General features: G+C 37.4%; 1 protein-coding gene and 5 non-coding genes across 7 annotated transcripts in view; all 6 read left to right on the top strand.

Moving 5' to 3' along the window:
• Window positions 1-1,832: 1,832 nt before the first annotated feature.
• On the top strand, window positions 1,833-1,904 carry trnap-ugg. The gene has a single exon. It is a non-coding gene; the product is annotated as a tRNA-Pro (tRNA).
• Window positions 1,905-3,686: 1,782 nt separating this feature from the next.
• On the top strand, window positions 3,687-3,758 carry trnap-agg. Its single transcript has one exon. It is a non-coding gene; the product is annotated as a tRNA-Pro (tRNA).
• Window positions 3,759-4,716: 958 nt separating this feature from the next.
• On the top strand, window positions 4,717-4,788 carry trnap-agg. Its single transcript has one exon. It is a non-coding gene; the product is annotated as a tRNA-Pro (tRNA).
• Window positions 4,789-6,512: 1,724 nt separating this feature from the next.
• Window positions 6,513-6,584, top strand: trnap-agg. Its single transcript has one exon. It is a non-coding gene; the product is annotated as a tRNA-Pro (tRNA).
• Window positions 6,585-8,809: 2,225 nt separating this feature from the next.
• Window positions 8,810-8,881, top strand: trnap-agg. The gene has a single exon. It is a non-coding gene; the product is annotated as a tRNA-Pro (tRNA).
• A 2,529-nt stretch (window positions 8,882-11,410) lies between these two features.
• Window positions 11,411-23,461, top strand: part of bbs9 (Bardet-Biedl syndrome 9) — a 291,076-nt gene continuing 279,025 nt past the window's right edge. The window contains exons 1-3 of one of the 2 annotated variants that reach the window (XM_041794515.1): window positions 11,411-11,544; window positions 17,886-18,004; window positions 18,515-18,665. In XM_041794515.1, the coding sequence (XP_041650449.1) occupies window positions 17,893-18,004; window positions 18,515-18,665 (263 nt within the window). In that variant the 5' untranslated portion in view covers window positions 11,411-11,544; window positions 17,886-17,892. Of the gene's footprint in view, window positions 11,545-17,882; window positions 18,005-18,514; window positions 18,666-23,461 lie in introns of both variants that reach the window. The other variant, XM_041794514.1, reaches the window with a different exon arrangement.

Below are 23,461 nucleotides of genomic sequence, written 5' to 3' on the forward strand. Positions count from 1 at the left end.
TATCCCTACCCCAAGGAATTATGCATTCACATCTAGAAGTAGGGTGTCCAGATTCTTGCTGGAATGGAGGGAAGGTGTGAAGTGTCAGAGCCGTTTAAACAGAAGTAAATTACAACAGCTGTTTTGTTTACTTCTTCTTCTGTAAATTTGCATAAAAGTAATTAGTGTTCTTGTCACGGGTGTAGCACAGAGGGGATAACGGGTACTGATTACCTGGGCCCACAGTAGGGAGGGGCCCTTGGGAAGCCTGCGATGAAAGTGTATTTTGGTTTATTTTTTCTTAGTAATTAGTGACATTATTAAATCAAAAGTGACTTAAGCGTTGATCCTCAATGCCCATTTAAGCTGCCTTGTGCAGTTGAATGCCACTCTATTCCCATTTTGCCACTCTTTGATGCTTTTTGCCCATTAAAGTCACTTTTCACTCATTTTTTGCCACATTTTTGTCACTTTGGGACCATTTTTTCCACCGTATACTCATTTTTTGGTTACTGCCCACCCATTTTTGCCACTTTCTGCCCTTTTTTGCCTTTTTTTCTCCCAGCGTTTGCCGCTTTCAACCCATTTTGCCACTTCGTTTTTGTCACTTTTCACCCATTTTTGACACCTTTATCCTGCTTTTTGCAATTTTTTGCCTTTTTTGCTACTTCTTGTCTATTTAAGCTCCCTTTTGCAATCAAATGCCACTTTTTGCCCATTTTTGCCCATCTTTTTTCTGATTTTTGCCCAGTTTAGTCACTTTTCCCTCATTTTTTGCCACGTTTTTGCCACTTTGGGACCATTTTTGCCACCGTATACTCTTTTTTTGGTAACTTCCCACCCATCTTTACCACTTTCTGCCCTTTTTTGCCTTTTTTTCTCCCAGTGTTTGTCACTTTAACCCCTTTTGCCATTTCATTTAGTCACTTCCCGCCCATTTTTGACACTTGGATCCTGCTTTTTGCTATTTTTTCCCCCCTTTTGCCTTTTTTGCCACTTCTTTCCTATTTCAGCTCCCTTTTTCCATTAAATGCCACTTTTTGCCCATTTCCCCCCACCTTTTTTCTGTTTTTTTGCCAGTTTAATCACTTCTCATTCATTTTTTGTCAAGTTTTTGCCACTTTAGGACCATTTTTGCCACCATATACTCATTTTTTGGGTCACTTCCCACCTATTTTTACCACTTTCTGTCCTTTTATGCCACTTTTTCCTCCCATTTTTGCCTCTGTTTCTCTCAGTGTTTGCTGCTATTTGACCATTTTTGCTACCTTTTACCTATTTTAAATGCCACTTTTCAGCACTTGGATTGTGGCTCTTGCAAATGTATTTTTCAACAATTTGGCTCTTTGGTTGAGCAGAGTTGAGGAAGACTGGACTAAATCAATTTTTCAACAGACTGAAATCTGCATAAAATAGAGTAAAATACAATACTGCTCCTCCCGTAAAAATGTCCAAATGGTATTGTACAGTGCTGCAAAATATTGCAAGTAAATTTAATTTAACCATAGTAAAAATGTTCACAGATGGGGAAATTATGTTTCAAAAATGCATTGAAATGCATAGATATTTGTGAAAAAAGAAAAAAAGACTCAACATATGTTCCTTGTCTCACTGGTTAAGGGGGGCCCTGTTTAAATTCCTTCTGGGGGTCCAAAGTCCCCAGCTACGCCCCTGGTTCTTGTACTGTGTCACGCAGCTGCGTGGATTAGTAGGGCTGCTGCTGAAAAATAAAGTGCCACTAGATGGCGCCACACTGCCACAAATCTCAAGGAGATTTTTAAGTTTGCTCAACAAACAAAGACGTGGCATGTAAGGAGAGCTTCGAAAACAGTTGCTATGTGCAGATCTGACGTGGCTCGTTGGTCTAGGGGTATGATTCTCGCTTTGGGTGCGAGAGGTCCCGGGTTCAAATCCCGGACGAGCCCTGAATTTAGTTAAATAAATATATAATAAAAAGAAACGACAAGGCTGAGTCCAATTTGTATGACAAATCAAAACCTCGGAATGTACGAGGCTATGTGAATCACAGCCATTTACAGAACAACCTATCCCTAAAGATGTCATGGTGTGGTAAAGTATCTGTATTATCATTGAAGAATATATATATCTATTTTTTAACAACAAACATTTTATTTGATATGTCAGGTTTACAAAATTCAATGGTATAAACAATTTCTAACAATACAAAACATACAAAACATATTCCAGGGGTAAAGGGATCAATAGAAAAAGAAAAGAAAAGAAAAGAAAAAAACTTTTTTTTTTCAGTTAATGCAATTAAATAAATTTAAACAGTCAAGCGTATTAATAGCTTTGGGGTTTGAGGAGGTCTGTATAGATTCAGAATATTGCTGTAACTCCAAAAGAAACAGTTTAAATAATGGCTTTTTATAAGTGAATTTGCATTTATGGATATGAAATTTAGCTAAGATAATAAGTAAATTAATTATATAATATTCATTCTTTTTAGAACCACATACATTGTAGAATCCAAATAATACATCCATATACATAAGAGCAAAGTTATTCAGGATATGAGATTGTATATAACGTATAAAGTCTTTCCAAAATGTCACTGTATAGGGGCCTTTCCAAAATAGATGAACAGTCGTTTCATTGTCCTGATTACAAAAAGAACAGCTACAGTCTATGTCATTGAAGAATATAATTAATAAGAAATAATTACCAACTTTGTTATTGAAATGAACATTAAACAAAATTAATTCCATTTCCCATGTTTTGACCAGTAGAGCAACAGAACCCATGGCTCTCCAAAATATAAAGCCTGAACATTCAAGTAAAGAAGTCCTCAAAAGTTCCTAATTAATTCTTGGAACTCTTTTAGCAAATTCCACAAAATAAGAAGGAAATTTTGAATGTATTTCACAAAATTCACTGAAAATAGTGGAAAACTGACCCAAACATGGAACAAATTCAAATCAAATATCATGAAAATTACCAGTGTATATACTTAATTGCTGTAAAAATGTCTAAAAAAAAAAATCCATAACAAATAGAATCAGAATTAAGTTTTATTTCTACAGTTTCACATAAAAGGAATCTGACTTAGTGTTTTATGTAAAACACATAATAGAAAAGAATACAATTTAGGGAATAATAAAAAAAATTAAGACCCCTATAAAGAATATTAAGAGACCAGAAACTTATCTAGATTATTGTAGGTGAAATATTTAAATATATATATATGTAAAAAAAAAATTTAAGGAGACTGTACAGAAACCCCAAAGTATCCCCGAACATCCAAACAAATTTTGCAAATTCCCACAAAATAGTCACAAAAATGAATAATCAGATCAATTTCCCCCCAACACAACCAATGAAACTCAGGTACAAACAAATATACAAACATGCCCATTTAAAATGGTTTAGTCCTTAGAGATTTGCAAACAAATTCCTTTAAATTTCTATGAAAATTCTAGAAAAATTTAAAGCATATCCTCCAGACATCTGAAGCACAAAACCTATTAATTTAAAAATGAATAAATGAATAATCTGTCATCATAAGTTGCTAACCAACAGGGTCTGAGGATGTAATGTAGTCGTAAAATTACAGTCTGGTGCGCTGCAGCCACTAGAGGGCGCCCATTAACAATGAATTCCCAAGCGTCTATCCTAAACAACAGATATACAGGTAACGTGGCATAAAAGTGAGGTCTGAAACTCATGCTTTTCAAGTTGAAATGTGTGGCTCGTTGGTCTAGGGGTATGATTCTCGCTTAGGGTGCGAGAGGTCCCGGGTTCAAATCCCGGACGAGCCCTGAATTTTCAAAATAAAATTCAAACATGTAATTAAAGTCCAATTAACACATCATGAACATGATTATACACCAATGCAATGGATTACTACCCATGGAGGCACAATCAGACCTACCACCATTTACCCAAAGCCTTGAAGATATGTGACAGGTTTCTGAGAAGTGCTACTCCTATTGTCTCTATGTTTGAGAAAATGCAGAATAAAATCAATCAAAGATGATAGCAGACAGATGGACTAGTAGTTAGCTCACACCAATGAACACGGGCAGTTTGGGTTCAAGTCCAACCTGTGGCCTCTTTCCCACGTCTCACCCTTAATCTCTCATCCCTGTATCTGACAACATCCACTGTCCTCCTCTCCAAATGAAGGCATAAAAATCCTCAAAATACATAAGTGAAAAAGGTGAAACAGTCCTGACAGAGTAACTCTACTTTCAGCCTCTGTTTTGCTAATTAAACTTTGATATGTCTTTTTAGTAAACATAATGACAGGATAATTTGTAATTTTTTTCAGTAATATGCTTTTGTTTTGGATTAATTTGATCTTAACCTGAATTCAGGACACACATTTTTGTCTCTCATTCTGAAGTCTTTGGTGTTTAATAGTAACACTGTAGCCTCAAACTTACAAGTAGTGGCAGTATCATGTTGTGCGGATGCTTCTCTCTTTTTGTTAATCTAAAAAGACAAATGATATTTACCATGAATGAATAATAATAATCTGAGCTCAGAGCTTTTGGTTTCTTTCCTCCTGCTTTTTTTGAAGAGAATATGGTGATTTGAAAAATATATTCGGCACTATTATAAAGAACAAATTCTGCTACAGTACAACAAACCGCCACTAGATGGCGCCAAATGACTATAAAAATAAGAGCTGCGTCTTCATGTTCAGTAACGGTAAGGACAACGTGGCATGTATTTGCCAGGTCTCAAAGTCAGTACTTTTTCTTCTTAATGTGTGGCTCGTTGGTCTAGGGGTATGATTCTCGCTTAGGGTGCGAGAGGTCCCGGGTTCAAATCCCGGACGAGCCCTGAATTTTCAGAAAAACATTCTAAACATATAATTAACAGCAATTTACATGATGAAATAGCGAGTGACCTAAACTATGATTGGCTCAACTGTGCTGGAGCATTGTCCCTGTGTCTTGGATACAGGAGATACCAGGATTTATAAAAAGAAAAAACATCCTACCTTTTCCATCAATTTATTATATGTCAAATTGTGTCATTTACTACAGGAGTTCTGCTTTTTTCAGAATATTTGCTATGTAATACTACAGGCATTATTTTATTGAGGCAAGAGGTTAGGTTGTTAATATTAAAAAATAAAATCTCAAATCATTCTAATAAATTTTGAATCAGGCAACTAAGAAAAATAGGTGTATCGTTTTTTTTTTTGTTTTTTTTAACAAATAATGATGAGTATTCAGGGTTCAAAAAAAGTTAAAAAAAAAAAAACAAAATTTAGGATGGGCTTGTCTTTGCTCACCTTTGATCCCTCTGTGCTCCTGGGCTCTAAAAAGCACCCTGGTTTTCCCTGCTAAAAGGAAGCCTTGGGTGCAGGGCATTAAAAAACAGCAGAAGAATAAGGTACCTCTGAACATTTAATGAAAAAGAAAACACATATTTTGACCAGAGTTGAACAGGATCCAGAAATACTTCTCCCAAATCTCATTTGAAATGGACTGAGGCAAATAAGCCGGTTAAAGGGGGCCCTGTGTAATATTAGGGTGCCAGAACCCTAAATCTTGCTGCACCCGAAATCCCTAGCTACACCCCTGGGCAGCTTACACAGTAGAAAGGCACTATCAATGCTGAAAAGTAGATAGAGGTTTTAGAGCAACATATGCTCCTATCCAGACAACGCCACTGTCAGGGAAGGTCTTGCATATTTCAGCAAACTAATGCTAAACCACATCACAACAGCATGGCTTCACAGTAGAAGAGTTTGGTGCTGAACTGGTCTGGCAGCAGTCCAGACCCTTCAACAACAGAAGCATCCAGAGCATCATCAAAGAAAACACAGGACTGTTTGGCAGCTAGAATCTTACATCAGACATAAGGGTACGTCTAAGAGGCAGTGGTAAAGGGTGTTGGGACTGAGCCTTAAGCTACATTTATCAATCTAATTTTTCATTTTAGAGGTATAGTAATAAGATACAGTAAGATGTTTTCTTAAAATGATGATAAAGATAGTGATAATACACATAAAGTTGACCCTTATTTGAAACATGGGCTGCTTCTCAGAATGATAGTTAAAATCCTGCTGTCAACACATAATTTTCTTTCCTCCTGCTTTTGATGAGGAAATGATGGTAACTTTAAAGAAGGCTTCAGCATGAAAGCAAAGGTTGTTAATGATGTACAAATGTAAGGATGGATTTTTACACACTTTTTTTACTCTAAAGCTCTAATTTGGTATCATGATCTCACACTCCATATAAGGAAGAAAAAGTCAACCTTGATTCTATGAGCAAGATAATTCAATTTTTTATGTATGAGTTCATCTGAGCTCAGAGCTTTGGGTTTCTTTTCTCCTGCTTTTTTTGAGGAGAATATGGCGATTTTAAAAAACTAAATGGCACTATTTCAAATGTTGTAAAGAACAAAGTCTGCATGCAGTACAACAAACCGCCACTAGATGGCGCCAAATGACCATGAAAATAAGAGCTGCGTCTTCATGTTCAGTAACGGTAAGGACAACGTGGCATGTATTTGCCAGGTCTCAAAATCAGTACTTTTTCCATTTTATGTATGGCTCGTTGGTCTAGGGGTATGATTCTCGCTTAGGGTGCGAGAGGTCCCGGGTTCAAATCCCGGACGAGCCCTGAATTTTCAGAAAAACATTCTGAACATATAATCAACAGCAATTTACATGACGAAATAGCAATCTCACAAAATGAGCTAAACTGTGCTGAAGACCTAAGTGTTGGTGACATTGCCTAACCTCTCTTTTCCAACACTCCAGGCATTATTTTATTGAGGCAAGCGGTTAGGTTGTTAATATTAAAAAATAAAATAAAAGACTCCTAGTAAATTCTAAATCAGGAAACAATCAACAATAAGCATATCTTAGTGGCTTCCAAACAATGATGAGTATTCAGGGTTCATAAAAAGTTATCAAAGACGAAATTTAGGATGGCCTTGTCTTTGCTCACCTTTGAGCCCTCTGTGCTGCTGGGCTCTAAAAAGCACCCTGGTTTTCCCCGCTTGAAGGAGGCCTCGGGTGCACGGCAATTAAAAAACAGCAGAAGAATGAAGTCTTAACACTTAAAGAAAAAAAGAGCAGCAAGGCCATCACTCTGACATCTCTCTCACATGTCAATGGGGATCCTGTTTATACGTGTGTTTGAATATAATTCAGTCTGTGTGTGAAGCATGTTCAACAACAGAGTCCAAACTGTGAATTTCCCTTTAGAGATGAATAAACTATGCCTTCCTCTTCTTCTCAACCCATATTGTATTCACAACAGAGCATTAAAAAAACATATCAGATGTTGAAAGTTTCCAAGAAAGTCCATGTATCCTCATGAAGGAAGACACAGGACTGTTGGGCAGCTAGAATCCTACATTAGACCAGTAATTCTCAACATGAGGGATGAGACCCCATTTCGGGTCATGAAACACTAAGAAGGGGTCACCAGATGCCTTAAAAAAAGGGAGAATACTTTTGAAATAATTATATTCTTACCTCAATGTCTTCACTATTATTTGCCACTTTTCATCAGTTTTGCACAATTTGGACCCATTTTTGCCACTTTACTCCATTTCTGACTAATTTTAACCCATTTGTGTCCCTTTTTACCAACATTTTTTTTGCCAATTTTAACACATTTTTACAACTTTAAACCCTTTTTTTACCTATTTTAAACCCTTTACACCACTTTTTACTGCCTGTTTAGCCATTTCTAAACAAATTCTTTCCACTTGTTGTATAGTGTAGCCTCTGTTGACCCATTATTGCCACTCTCAACCCCTTTTTATTGCATTTTACACCCACATTTGTCCATTTCAACCACATTTAACTGTTTGATATGCCAATTTTGACCAGTTCAACCCATTTCTGCCTATTTATCTGCACCAGTTAACCCATTTTTGCCAGTTTAAAATACATTTTCCCACTTTTAAATCCCATTTCACCAATTTTTTCCACTTTAAACCTATTTCTGCCACCTTTTAATCCCCTTTTACCACTTCTTGTGCCTGTTTTTACTATATTAACCCATTTTTGCCATTTATTGCTCTTTTTACCACTGTTTTTAAATTTATGCCACTTCTAACCCACGTCTGCTACGTCTAAAATCCTATGTAACCACCTTCCCATCACCTTTTTGGGGACATCTGCACTGTCTGCAGAAGACTATTCTTGAACTTTCATGGTTGCGTTCAACCACCTTCAGGTACAGTGGGAGTCCCCGGTCTCCTGCACCTCTATTTTGGGGGTCGCAGGCTGAAAAGGTTGAGAACCTCTGCATTAGACAAGAATGGGACAACATTCCAAAACCCCAGTAACAGGTCTTCTCACTTCCAAGACATTTACAGACTCTTATTAAAAGAACAGGGGATGCCCCTAATTTTTTGGGATGTATTGCTGTCATCAAATTCAAAATGATCATATTTTCCATGAAATCATAAAATGTGTCCTTTGTAAAAAATGATATGGCTTTATGTGATTTGACAGTAATTGCATTCTGTTTTAATTTACAATTTGCACAGTGTCCCAACTTTTTTGGAATTTGGGGATGTATTTCAACTGCCATTATGACCAGTAAAAATGGATGTGCATAAGGACAATGCTTAAAAATTAAGCATGATATTTCAAAGTCTTTTGTTTCCCCCTTCATTTGTTTTAGAGAATAATCATGATTCCTTTTAAGACCTCAACACACATAAATGATAAAAATCAAGTCTGATGCAGTACAACAGGGCGCCACTAGATGGCGCCAAGTCACCATGAACGATCAAGTAGTTTCTCCACGAAGACAGCATGTCCAGACAACGTGGCATGTACAGTGAGGTCTCAACCTTGAAAGTTTAGTGGATTTTAAAGCGTGGCTCGTTGGTCTAGGGGTATGATTCTCGCTTAGGGTGCGAGAGGTCCCGGGTTCAAATCCCGGACGAGCCCTGAATTTTCAATATGAATAACAAAACCTATAATTAGGCTGTAATTAACATAACTACATGAAACCAATGTTAATAGAGCTTATTGTCATAATGAAAAACTACAGAAAATTAAAGATGCAAGAAACATTCACACCAAATCAATGAAACCCTGTTGGAATTCACTTCTGCTTGGGACATGAGATTTTTACCTATTTTCTATTTAACAGGGTCATATACAATATTTTGCTTGTATGTTAAATGCTAGTAAACACCATGCATACAGCAACCCCAGTCTTTTGGTAGACTTTTAAGGGTGAACCTGTATATCCTTGTTAAGCCATAAAAATCTGTCAAAGGAAAGAGTAAGAAAGAGTCGATAAAAAGTCAAGAATGTGTGTGTGTGTGGTGGTGGTGGTGGGGGGGTTGTGTTTTATTTCACATTTTCAATTTTGCATCCCAAGATTACGACTCAAACCTATGATTTTAACTTTTTATTTCATACTTTGACCTTTTCAACTCATAATTTGGATTTTTATATGTCACATTTTATCTTTTAAGTTCTCAATTTTAAATTTTAAGTCATATTTTGACCTTTTCAACTCCTCACTTTGGCTTTTTAATCCCATATTTTGACTTTTAAACTCATTATTTCAATCTGTTTCTCATATTTTGACATTTTGAATTCATTATTTTACTTTTTATATCATATTTTGACTTTTTATACTCCCTATTTTGAATTTAAATCATATTTTTAGATTTTTAAGTAGTCATTTAGAATTCTAGCTCCTATTTTGACATTTTCAACCCCTAATTTTGGCTTTTTAATCCCACAGTTTGACCTATCAGACTCACAGTTTAAAATTTTAAGACATAATTGATTTTTAAACTCATGATTTCAAATTTGATCTCATATATTTGTTCTTTGAAAACATTATTTTTCTATTTTCAATATTGTGCTCTGATGTTTTGAACTAATAAATTGGAATTTTTATCTCAGATTTGAGCCTTTAAACTTATTGAAAGGTTGAAAGTTTACGGTTGTGTTGTCCCTGTTAGGCGAATTTGCCACAAGACTTTCATTTTTAAAAATCCAATTAAGATTTGATTCACTAGATAGTCTCACGAAACAAACTTACTTTGGCTTGCATAAAAAAGAAAAATCCAGTTTAAACAGTAAAAGGTTGGTGGTTTTACCTTTCAGCAAAGTAGGAGGTAATTGCCTCGAGCCTTGTTAACATTGGGGCCTCAAGGCATTGTCAAAGGTGTAAATCAAATGTGATGCATATATGAAAACATCATTCTGCAATTAAGAATTAAGAAAAATCAGGATGTTTTGCAAACCTTTTTAGAATAAAATGCTACTTGAATGCTTGCAAGATATGTAGCCTATAACATGGCATCTCTGCAGCAAACATGCATTAAGATGGTATTTTGAAACACATGCTCTTTTAAAATTGCAGAGGCCAAATGGTGATCTAATCTAAACGTCGATTAACAGCCAAGCCTTAATATTCATTGTAAATAAGGTGCTCAGGCTGCATAAAGTAGCATCAAAATGGAGGCAAATAATCTGAAAAAATTCCTGGGAAGAACATCTGATCCCACTACTAAGTATACCTCTTGAAAAATGCCCCATAATATATTAATATCAAGCAAGGTAAATTAATATAGAAATGTCAAATCAATAAAGTGTTTGATTACTGTGAGGTAAAATGGCATAAAGTAGTTTTTAAACTCATGATTTGTAGCAGATGAACTATTACTACAAATGTAAGTCATATTAATTGTTTATTTCTTAAGTTATGAAAAAAATGGAAACAAGTTGTGTTTAATAGCAAAAGGATGCTTAAATGGGCAAAAAATGGTGAAAAGGGCGAAAAATGGGATAAAAGTGGCAAAATAAGTGGCAAAAATAGGAAACAAGTGGTATCTAATGGCAAAAGGTAGCTTAAATGGGTAAAAAGTGGCCAAAAATGGTGAAAACGGAGCAAAAATTGGAAAAATGTGCCCAAAAAGGGAAAAGTGGCAAAAAGAAGTGTGGCAAAAACTGGAAAAAAAGGGAAACAAGTTGTGTTTAATGGCAAAAGGATGCTTAAATGGGCAAAAAATTGTGAAAAGGGCAAAAATGGGATAAAAGTGGAAAAATAAGTGGCAAAAATAGGAAACAAGTGGTATCTAATGGCAAAGCGTAACTTAAATGGGCAAAAAGTGGCAAAAATATGGTGAAAAAGGAGCAAAATTGGGAAAAAATGGCAAAAAGAAGTGGCAAAAAAAATGGGGAAAAAAGGAAACATATGGTATTTAATGGCAAAAGGTACCTTAAATGGGCCAAAAGTAGCAAAAAAAAATGATGAAAAGGGGCAAAAACTGGAAAATTGTTGTAAAAAAGAGAGAAAAATAGCAAAAAGTAATAGCAAAAATGGGCAAAAAGTAGAAAAAAGTGGTATTTAATGGCAAAGGATGCTTAGATAATGAATTAGTCGAAGGGACACCGTGTTCAAAAGACTCCCTTTCCCAACATTCCATCTGTTTCCGCTCCTGCGCAGAACCCCCGGCTTCTCCGCTCAGCGTCAGTGCCATGACAACAGGACGATGGCTGCAAGAAAGAGGCAGAGAAATGTGATTTTTGTGTGAAGGAGAAGTAACAGGATATCTTAGTTGACGTTCTGGCTTTTGAGTGTGAAGGTAAGAAAACTCCGGTAACAAACATGAACGCGTTTCTTCATTAAAACAGAGGTTGTGAAATTAGTAACGACTCTGTTCTTGACCTGCTAGCTGCCGTTAGTATCCAGGTAACTTGGAGAGCTAGCTAATTAGCCAGCTAAGCTAAAGTTAATTTAGCCGACTTGACGTTAGCTGTGAGCAAACCTACCTTTACGGAATCATCTGTTTATGACCGACTTAAAGCAAACCCGGAAGATATATATGCTTAATTACATAAGTTGAAGTATTTCGGGGCGATAAAGGAATTATTTACTGTATCAGTAGTCCTGCTGGGAATTAGAAAATAATCCCACAGGTGTCCCATCATGTGCTATTAGAGCCCAAGAGTACTAAACATATTTGGGCTACTACTAACTAATGGATACAACAGCAACAATGTGTGCCCTTTCTCGTTCCCGTGACAGAAACCCTTACTTTAAGATGTTAATTTTCCACTGGGGGGTATCAGTGAAGTCTGTTTTTATTGTGGATTATTGCTGCCTTTTTCCAGGCTTTAAAGGATTGATGGATAGTTTTGTCGTTAGATTGTTCCTGAAAAACGTCAATACCCTGACTGAGACCATCATGACTTCTTATCATAGGACTGCACAATCAATCACAGATTTATAATCATCAATAGAAACACTATAGAAGTCTTAATTTATTGCTCTAGGTGTGAAATGTTCTTAGAAAGCCATGCATTTTTTTACCCAGCATTTAACCTGTTGAGTGGAGGTTACTATCAACATGCCTGTGCCCTGTTTTCATATTGTCATCTTCATTTAGATTAAATTCAACCAAGTTAGAAGCTATTCTCAGATAAATTTGAGGTAATTTAGAGGTAAAATACTTTCTGGAATTATTTCAGATGCAAGTAAAACATGTTGCAAAAAGTTACACATTAATATTAGTGTATTAATGGCCTTTTATTTGGTTATTATTTCCATATTGAATAATGTAATTTAAAATAAAATTTTCTCCAATCATGCAGGCTGAAGAAAATACACTTAAAGTCCAAATATTTGAAAATATAATTGTTTGATTTCCATGCAGTTGAAATATTTGAACCAATATAAACCCACTATATTTACTTTTTGTATCACAGTAAATGTTATAGAAAGAAAAGCTAAAACATTTGAGTTTTTCCAAGTACAGTTCATTGAATTGAACTGAAATTGATTGTATTGAACTGAAAGTTGTATAACTAGGGGGGCAAGGCTTTGTCTGATTTTAGGTTGTCAAAATAAGGTTTGCATGTACTAAGTAAAACTAGGGATGCAGCAAGCTATTAGCATCATCAGATACTTGCTATAAGAGTTAATTTTTAGTATTGGCAGGTATGAAAATTTCTGCCAATATTTACAGCTGATAACCTTGCAAAGCAGATGGATATGCCCGTTTCTGTGTTTCTTACTGGCAAATCCATCTTGCAAACTCCCATCTGAACCGTTTGGGCCCGGTTAGAAAGTGACAGGACCAATCAGCGTCTAGGAGCAGTACTTTCAGGTGCGGCAGAGTTGTGACGTAAGCAAGCAGCAACAAGAGACTGGTTTGAATCATGGTGGAAGACATTAGCGTGGATGTTGTTAAAACGGCAGTTTTGTCAGAACTTGACAACATTTCTTCGTTAAAAGAAGAACAAAGCACAGCAGTGAGTTGTTTTCTTTTCAAAAACGACAAAAGTCGTGTACTGACAAGTCTACAGTTGCCATGGTTCGCGTTATGCAGTTCTCTACGGAGTTTACTCGTCAGTAGCGGCACACTCGGTTTGGGGCTACGATGTCACGTGTTTTGTTGCTCTGATTGGCCCGTAAGGATGTGACAGACAGAACATCACCCAATCACCCTCCGAGTTTTTTTTTTCAAAGGCTCTGCCCTTTCCCAAACACTGTCTATGAGAGGTTTACCCGATGGATGTGTGAAACAAACCCCTCTGGCGTGTCAGGTTATACAAATATCAGCTGTACCAACAGTATAAATCAAATATTGGCCTTAAAAATGGGTAAAATATACAAGTGTACTATCAGGTAAAGGTGGTTCTCTTGTTCTCTAGGGCACCACACTGTGAGCTATGAAAATTTTAAATGAATCCCCAAATATATAAAAGTAACTACTGGTACAACCCCCTTGCTTCCCTCTTAGCTCTGCCTGACTTGGAAGGATAGACTTGTTCTTTTTTTTTTTTTTTTTTACTGTTAAAAATGTTTGCACTTATCGGTATCAACCAAAATGAGTTTGGAAATGTTGGCAAATTAGATATTGGTGAAAATCCAATTTTGTGCATCCCTAGTTTTCATTCATTTAGAGGATACTCAAGAAAAGTAGGAGCTATTCTTAAATAAATGTGTGCATTCAGAGGCAAAAATGTTCTTAAGATTTATTTTGGATTGAGGAGAAACGAGTGACCATTGCGTAATATTACTTTATGGCATTTCACATTGTTATCTCAATGTTGAATATTGTTATTGTATATTATTCTGTCTCTGTTGCAACCAGAGACTTGTGATATTCACGTTTTTTTTTCCAGTGTTGATCAGCTCTAATAATAACAGCACAAAACGAAAAATACGACACATGTCAAGCACATGGTTATTCTATGTAAATATGAAGACAACTGAAAAGTTGTGGGATTAAAATTGAAAGTAGAAGGGGCATGAGGCTTTGCCTGCTCTGACTGTCAAAATTAGCCTTTTTAAAACTATGATTGGTAAGAAAAAAAAGTAGTTTTATTCTGTTTGGGTAACAGTTGAATTGATGTTGATTTTTGACAGCAATGTATCAGGTTTTAGAATGGGTCTTCAGGGGGCTCAGCTTCTTTTTGGACACAAGGAGAGGGGGCTGTGAGAAAAAAAAGGTTAAAATCGACTGCACTACATTGCAGTGTTTTGCAAAAATGTCCCTGTCCAGGACTTAAGTATTCTTGCTGTGTTACTGAAACAATATCTGCATTGTTTACTTTGACTGGTATCATACTGAATTTAAATCCTGGCATCCAGACAGCCCTACAAGAGCAGTGGAGCTCTGACGATTTTAATCAGAGGACACTAACCAAAAGATAAAAAGTGCATTTATTTTAAATCTGCACCACCTTCAAGCTTGGACAAGGCAGCACTTTAGCTGCTACAAAACTGCAGGTGATATGTGTCTGGTTGTGCCAAGTAAAGTCAATGAAGCACAAAGCTGTGCAGACAGACGCAGGAGGATGATACTGTAAGTCTATTAGTCTGTTATAAATAAAGTTGTCGCTACAAATGAGTAGTACTGGGACGTGATTTCCACCACTATAGCGCCCTTTAACTTTGCACAAAAAGTAAGGAAATTTGTGTTTGGTACATTATTTCTTTGTTGTAACAATGCTTCTTGGTTATAAATCTTATACCGTTGGAAAGCCTGTTTATATCCCTTTTAAATAATGCCACATTTGTAAGGAACATGCATTTGTGGGATGAGCAGCAGAGCTGAGTGTGTGGGTTGCACTCATGAAAAATGTGCCAAATCTTCTCTGCCAATGCCAAACAGCTTATTTTGCTGTTGCTATTGACTCTTGTTTTGAGCTTCTGGTACCCCCAGGTGCTGCCAATCAGGTGCCTAATTGGCAGCACCTGTGAGCATGGGCCCTGCTACAATGGTCAGTACATGTCTGCTTCAAGAATCAGCATGCCCTGTTTGACTGATCTGGATAGGGCCTGTCGGTTGGGCAACTTCAAGCTGGTGTTCCGCAAAACCATGTTGCGGCATTGTTTGGAGTGAACCCTAGTACCATCTTCAAACTGAAGGCCAAGTTCCATATAACGGGGAATGTCAGAGACAGGCCGTGAAGTGGGCGCTCCAAGATGACAACACTTGCCCCCACAGAGCAGGGTTTATCAGAGACTACCTCCAGAATTTGGGAGTGGAGAGGATGGAATGTCCTGTCAGCAGTCCTGACCTTAATCCCATTGAACACTTGTGAGATCAGCTTGGGTATGCTGTTCGTGCCAGAGTGACCAACACAACCACGTTGGCTGACTTGTGACAAATGCTGGTTGAAGAATGGGGTGCCATCCCACAGCAGTGTGTGACCAGGCTGGTGACCAGCATGAGGAGGAGGAGCCAGGCTGTTGTGGCCATGTATGGTTCCTCCACACGCTACAGAGGCTCCTGTTTGTTAAATGAATAAATTGTTAAATTGTCAATATGTCTTGTTTCTTCAAACTTCAATCATCCAATCCACCAAACACCAAACAAGAGTCAGTGGCAGAATCAGCTGTTTGGCATTGGCAGAGAAGATTTGGCACATTTTTTCATGGGCGCAACCCACACACTCAGCTCTGCTGCTTATCCCACAAATGCATGTTCCTTACAATTGTGGCATTATTTAAAAGGGAAATAATGGCAACATTTTGTTAAAAGGGTTATTATTTAATTACAACAAAAGGTGGTTATACTGCAAAAATCGTAAGATTTTTAAGTTCATTTTGGGTTCATTTTGAATTTTAATAACCACCTAAATGCAGTGACTACATTGTCAGTGATAAGTTTGATGTAGAAATAACATGAAGGGTTTTTTTTCTTTCTCTTTTTTTTTGTTTGTTTTTTTTTTGTTTGTTTTTGTTTTGGTCCATCCCACGACCAAGCAATTAATTGATGATCTAGTGCGATTTTAGTCGACCAAGATTTTCTTTGGTTGACTACAGCCCTAGTTTTAGTTGCAAATAAACATATTATGATAATGAAAATTGAAATTTATTTTGCAGCCCTGGAACTACTGTTAAAATGGAAATAAAGAAATATTGGGTAAATAGTGCTTTTTCTTATGATATAATCAAGTATTAACAGTGAGAAATCAAACAAATCTGTGCAGTCATAAATGCAGTGAATGATTGATATCTAAATTGATATGAAAGCATTTTTAGCCGTAGAAACAATCAAAACAATGCACAGAGATAGCACTTCATTAGAACCGTTCAGACACTGATCATGACACCAGTGTAAGTTTGATTAATATTCCTTTTATACGCCCTCAGCTCTTCATGGCGTTTACAGGAGAGATTCCTCCTCTGGATTAGCTGACTGTTCCACCTGCTCAGCACTTAGAGAGTAGAAAAGCCTCTTGCCCCACCTCCCCCTCTTACTCACTTCCACTCAGATCCTGAGGTCATGTGACCAAACTTTTGGCCTGTGATTGGCTGCAGGAGTCAGTGTGGGTCATGAACTGATGAACTGATGAACTGAGACCCTCTAGGGTGAGCATTGGGGTTTAATCATACGCTATAAGTCTTTTTCTCTGTTTAGTTATGCAGTCATCTGAAATATAAGGCTACAAAACGAGACCTGTACCAATTCATAAATAAATGGTTAAAAGAATATATCTGGGGTTTTCTATTAGAGGTACAATATGTCAAATTTATGCACTGAAGTGACTGAAAAAAAAAAAGTTAAAAATGACTAAGCACGTTATATTTGTAATCGAGTATTTTCATTACCACAACATTTTTTAAATGCTTTCAACAAATACTTAAATGGTTCATGAATCTATGATTTTTTAATGACAAATAAAGATTGTTTTTGCAAATTAAATATCCTTGTATTTGAACAGTTTGTTCAACAAAAGAGGCGGTCATTAGTGATGCACTAATTGTGAAACTTACGGGCAATACTGATGTTTAAATTACAATGTACACAATGAGACCGTTGCTTTTTAATACTTAATTTGGTGTAGCGCTCCTACTGTGCCATCATTTTCCTTTGGTTTATCAAACTTTTTCTAGCAGGTCACTTCTGCCAAATAAAGAGCTCCTATTGAATTGGTATACTGGACGCCATCATTAAATCGATTTATCATCAGATATCTGCCTATACCATGTTAGTTGCTGATTTTTTTCAACAGGGACGCTTTATCAAATACCAGTTTAGCAGTCTGTTTAGTTTAGCAGTCATAACATGTCCTTTAGGATTGGAATTTGTGTTTGCATTTGCCACAAAATGATGACATTCAGTACTGCATATCAAGTGATAAACCATGAAACTGTAAGAAAAGAAGGCTGATTAATCCATGAAAAAACATCAGCTGCACTCCTAGAACATAGTAGATTGGAAATGTTTTATTTCATAGAAAAAGTACAAATGTAGAGTTCAAATGCTGTTTTTGTCTTGTAATGTTGTTTAATTTATAATCTATTTTAGCTATTTGCATGGTTGCACAGAGAGATCCTTGTATTTATTTTCCTTTTTCTTGTGCATTGACAATAAAGATTGGAAATCCACTACTGTATTAATGGCAGACACATAAATGAGCCTGCTAACCTGATCCTTTTTTTGTTGTTCTTACTCTTTCCTAGCAGAGGCACTATGTCTCTGTTCAAGGCCCGTGATTGGTGGTCTGCAGTGCTCGGTGAGGGGGAGGAGTTTGACCAGGGATGCCTCTGTGTCGGAGATGTGGACAACAGTGGGAGTGGACATGGTCAGTATGATGTTAGAAACATGTGTACAAACGGCCCATGTAATACAGAATACAGGGCCTGAAATGATGTTCAGCCATTGAGATGTGTTGCTTTGTAATCCCTAAAATCTTACTTACTGTGTACTTTGTAGAGCACTATCAGACAGGCATCTAGATAAACCAGAAAGCTACCTGTTATTTTTACTGTTATTACTGTTTTTTACATTGAGGCAGACAAGACATAGCAGAAATTGCTAACAAAAAACACATATGTGCATGGCATAAAAGGGAAATGGGAGGGGGTATGGGTATCGATAAATACTCAAGGGATGCTTGAAATCATTCTAATATGACTCATTTGGAATAATATAATACTAGTGATATTAAGCTTTTTATCTGCTTTTTACCAGATCTTCTTGGTTATTTTACGTGAGTCTTTGGAAAGACTATACATCCCTAATTTCATGCCATTTGTCAGAACAAGGAGTATAAATGTAATTATCATATCTTCTTTGTGTTTATTCTTTATAGACAAGATTGTGGTGGGCAGCTACATGGGGATGCTGCGAATATTCTCCCCACATGCCAACAAATCCAGCGAGGGAGGGCCGGTGGAAGCCCAGCTTCTGGAGGTCCAGCTCCAAAACGCCATCATCCAGGTGGATTTGGGAAAGTTTGTCTCGTAAGTTGGCCTCACAAACCTGAAACATGACAACCCAACTATTAAAAAACCCTACATACTGGAGAAATGAAGGACTTATTCTTTTTAATGAATCTTCCTCTGAACAGTGATGAATGTAAAACTCTTTATTTTGGATTCCAGTTGATGTTTTTTGAAAGCTGCTTTGTTACTTTGGGATGGATGTGCCACGATCAACAAGTGGTTAATCATCTGCATGGTTGTTGAGTCTTACTTAGTGCCTCGCCTGATAAATCAAGTGACTACAGATCTTTACTCTAACACCAGGATCATTGATGGTAGTGCTAATCCCCCCCCCCCCCCCCCGCACTGTTGGCTCGTATCTGGTATGTGAGACTTTCAACTGTAGTTGTGTTTTGTAGGTCAAAATGGCATTAGCCTAATGTCCTCTGCCAGGAAGCTACCTAAAGGCTCAGTCTCACGAATGCAGAGCGTCACTGTATTGTCTGAGGACGAATTAAGATTACACTCTTCTTAAGAACTACAGGTACAAAGAGGGAGTAATTAGCAGAGTCAGTGTATCTTCTGCCATGCCGTGGGAGCTGTTTCATCGTCGTACCCAGGGCTCCATCTGATTGGTCAACGGATGCATGCTGACATGGCTCCATCAGCATGCATTTTCTGTCAGCTTAAAATGCATTTTTTTTTAAATACTTTTCCTCTCAGGTGTCCCTTGTAATAAGTTTATTGCACATGTTCACACTTAGATCATGATAAAAGGCAGTTAATCATCTACATGATGCACCAATGTTTTGTAAATAGGTAGATTATTTTCTGAAATGAACACAGAATTAGAATATAAAGTAAGTGTGAAAGATTCTATTTAAATTTTTTAAACGTTGCTGGCATAGTTGTTTTAAAATAAGTAGGTAAGGGGTCATGGAAGGAGAGGGAATGCTGCTCTTGATGGATGTATTTGTCTCCTGAGGGATGTGACATGTAAACTTGAGACGAAAGAACAGCTATTTTGTGCACTCTGGCCACCATGAAAGCCACATCTTTGTGGTTTATATACATCCCTCTGCCCTGGAGTTGTTCTCAGATCTAACTTTAACATCTTGCCATGACCTTGAGTAAATCATAAACATTCGTAGTATGGCCTTATTTTAAATTACCAGGCAGAAACGCCCATTCATAACTCATCACACTACTTTTTCATTCATAGAAAAACAGTGCTGCTTTTACTCACCACATCTTGTCTTTTCCCCCTGCAATGTATGCAAATCCAAAACCACCATGTCAGGGGTTTCTCTCCCGTTGTCATGATTTACAGCCATCCATCAGCCACCCAGCAGCCCAAACTTGGTTGTGCTCATAAAATCAAGCTAACCACTGAGTTGCTAGCATAACTTTTGGGGCCACATCCTGCTTTGTTGTTGCACAATATCATTGGATCCTAAGAGCTGGTCCTTTTAGAGTCACGGTCAAGTGAAATGTGCAAATGACTAATGTGAAAATGACAGCTGAATTGAGGCTAGAAAGATTAAGTGACCTGACCCAAACAAGAGAATTTGAGAAGGAAAGAGGACTGATAGCAGAACTGGAATGATGGGCGATAATACAATAGATCTAGTGTTTGAAACTCAAAGGTTAATAATATTCTAGCTTGAAAAGAAATAAACTCAACTTTCTCGAATTAATATTTTGATAATGTTAAGATTTGTTTTCCAGCCCTGGCTGGTACCCAAAACATGGCTTCACTGCCTGTGAAATTATCCTTTTGGCAAAAGTGTCATCAAGGCAAGCACCACTTATCTCCAGGAAGGTCTGCACCTCCATGGTGAATTATGAGGCAGCAAGGGGCTGACTATAAAAAATAAACTCATTTAAAACAACCTTGGAATTACTCTTTCAAACACCACTGAAGATTCAAACATGGTGCATTTTGAGTTTGTCCATCTTAGTGCTGAACTGACAGCACTTTAGACCAGTAAAAAGACTGCAAGTGTCTGCTGCCAGCCCTTAGGGTTAGATTCATGAGAGCAGCACTTCCTGCAGTGACCACATAGCTTAGAGACTAAATGAGGTTAAGCTAGAAGTCATAACAGTGCAACAGTGCACAAAGCAAGGTCCATAAAGACATGGATGAGAGAGTTTAGAGTGGATGAACTTGACTGGCCTGTACAGAGTTCTGACCTCAACCCGATAGAACACCTTTGGGATGAATTAGAGTGGAGACTGAAAGCCAGGCTTCTCATCCAACATCAGTGTGTGACCTCACAAATGTGATTCTGGAAGAATGGTCAAAAATTCCCATAAACACACTGCTAAACCTTGTGGATACCCAGAAGAGTTGAAGCTGTTATAGCTGCAAAGGGTGGACCGACGTCATAGTATACCCTATGGATTAAGAATGGGATGTCACCTAAGTTCATATGTGAGTCAAGGCAGGTGAGCAAATATTTTTGGAAATAAAGTGTATATGTGATTAATTTTAACAGCCCTTGTTGTACTGATTATCGCTCTGTGACAGCAGGAGCTGTTGTCTGCCTGCCTGTGAAATGATTCCTCAGATTCACTAATGCAATGTTTCTCAACTGGTCTAGCCTTGGGACGAACAGCAACCCTATTTTTTAGAAAGTGATACAGTTTGGACCTGATGGTACAAAACATCACTGTGTGCCTTCTTGATGGCATCAAAACTCACCTTAATCCCATCTGCCCTAAATAAGAACCCATATTTCATATATTTTGTGTAGAGCTGGGCAATTAATTGAAAAATAATCGAAACCAACATTTGGAGCCTCTAACCGACGAAAACCTGCCATGTCAATTATTCCGATTTTTCCCCCTTTTCTTGGAAAACTCTGACTTTTTACAAAAAACATTTTCATTTTAGCTGATGTGTGTTTTGATTTCAAATGTTTGAATAAATATACACAGATTGTTAAACTGTTCCTGTTCCCTTCAGTTGTTTGTTTTAAAATGATACAGATATTCACAGAACAAACAGAGTCACAAGTTGGGGGTGGAATAATCGTTCATTAATTATAATTGAGGTAAAAAGTTCAATTAATTGTGATTTTGATTTTTGCCATAATCGCCCAGCCCTAATTTTGTGTCATATTTATGCCATGCATGGATTGCAACCAGCATCAGCAACTGTAATCTCCCTGTTACTCCCTAAAAACAATTGCTGAACATTGACTTTTTGTCTTTTTGTCTAATTCCCAAGTACACATCTGTAGTCCCCTGAATAAAGCTCCACAGCCGACCTTTGGGGCCTGAGCCACCAGTTGAAAACCATGGCACTAATGAATAATAATAAGATCCAACTCATTTAGTACAGGTCCTCATTTTTATGTTTGATTAACTGGCGATTGGATTTGGGCTCCAAACACCATAAAGCTGTACTGTTTTCATGTTTATTACTTTTAAATCACTATAGACCCCACCTTTCAGATTTTCCATCATTCATTTAGATGGAATAGGTTCACCCATAAAGATCTAGGACTGGTATCGTCTGGGCAAAGTACCTGGATGGATTGCTCTTATCATAGGTATGCTTGGCACCCTGACAAAGGGTTCCAAAAAAGTAGGTTGGTATGATTGGTCAGTTTGGTACCTTTCCCCATGTTTGGTAGTTGATTTGTTCGATGCATCCTGACAGAGATGAATTAGAGAGATAAATTTGAATTGGAAACTCCAGTGAAGCCATTACATTGTATTGACAAAAGCAGTAATTTTACTGCAGGATACAGGAGCTGCTGGTCTACCACTGCCTCTTTTGTTTGTGTTATTGTGAGACCAGGGTTTTTCGAGGGGTTAGTTTGGATCCATTACAATATTAATGCAAAACACAATTACACAAAACAAACAGAGCGAGGCAGCTGTAGTAATAACAACTGTGTTATGCAAGCTAAAATTTCACTTTTTGTCAACAGAGGCTGTAGATTGCCAACAACTTTTGCTGTTAATGTCTGTTTGCGGTTTAAAAAAGCCACTCATTCTTTGACAGAAAGGTTAATCTCTACATGGATCGTTTGTGGACATATTTACCCCCAAAGGATTATGTAGCAGTGATTGCAGTATTTGATCCAAACACTTTACCCCCCATTGCCTCCCCGTGGTTACACAGGAACCTTACAGAAAGCCATGTTTCTGGGAATAGCTCTGGTGGTTTGCCTTAGAGGCTTCCCACATCATCATGCTGGGAGCAGAATCCAACTAAATCAGCCTGTTTGGAAGCTGTCATGTTTGGTTACCTGCGGTTTTCAGCACAGCATTCTCCGCTGGCTGGTGGGCATTTTGGAAGCTGGCCTCGACACAGAAACACGTTGTAAATATTGTCAGGGCAGACCGAGGTGGGCAGATGGTGAAAGTTCTTGTTTGAGCACTGACTTGAGTGGTTTTCCGAGAAGAAAGAGAACTTGTGGGGTTCATTTTTCTCCTCCCTTGTTGTTATTCTCTCAACAAACATGACAACAGTGGTTGAAAGTTTGCAAGACAGCACTTGTTCTCCATCCAAGAAATGGTCATATTCCCTCTCTGTGGGTTTGTGGGAAAATAAATAAGTGAAAATCTAGGATCAGCATCACTGAGGCCATCATCCACACCTCAACCATGACCAATGTTAAAAAATAATCCTCCAGCTGTCACAGTAATTATTTTAGAAGTATGAGTTAGCTGAGAACATGGGTTCAACCACAGTGGTAGGAAACATCTGCCATGTGGAGAAACTAAACCTTCAACTGCTCAAAACCCTCCTTAATCATTTTAATATCTTTTTTAAGAGAAACAAAAGGAAAAAGGCAGTCCATTCTCTATTTTAAGACTTT

The sequence above is a fragment of the Cheilinus undulatus genome, linkage group 8 (assembly GCF_018320785.1).
Source record: "Cheilinus undulatus linkage group 8, ASM1832078v1, whole genome shotgun sequence".
Lineage (NCBI taxonomy): Eukaryota > Metazoa > Chordata > Actinopteri > Labriformes > Labridae > Cheilinus > Cheilinus undulatus.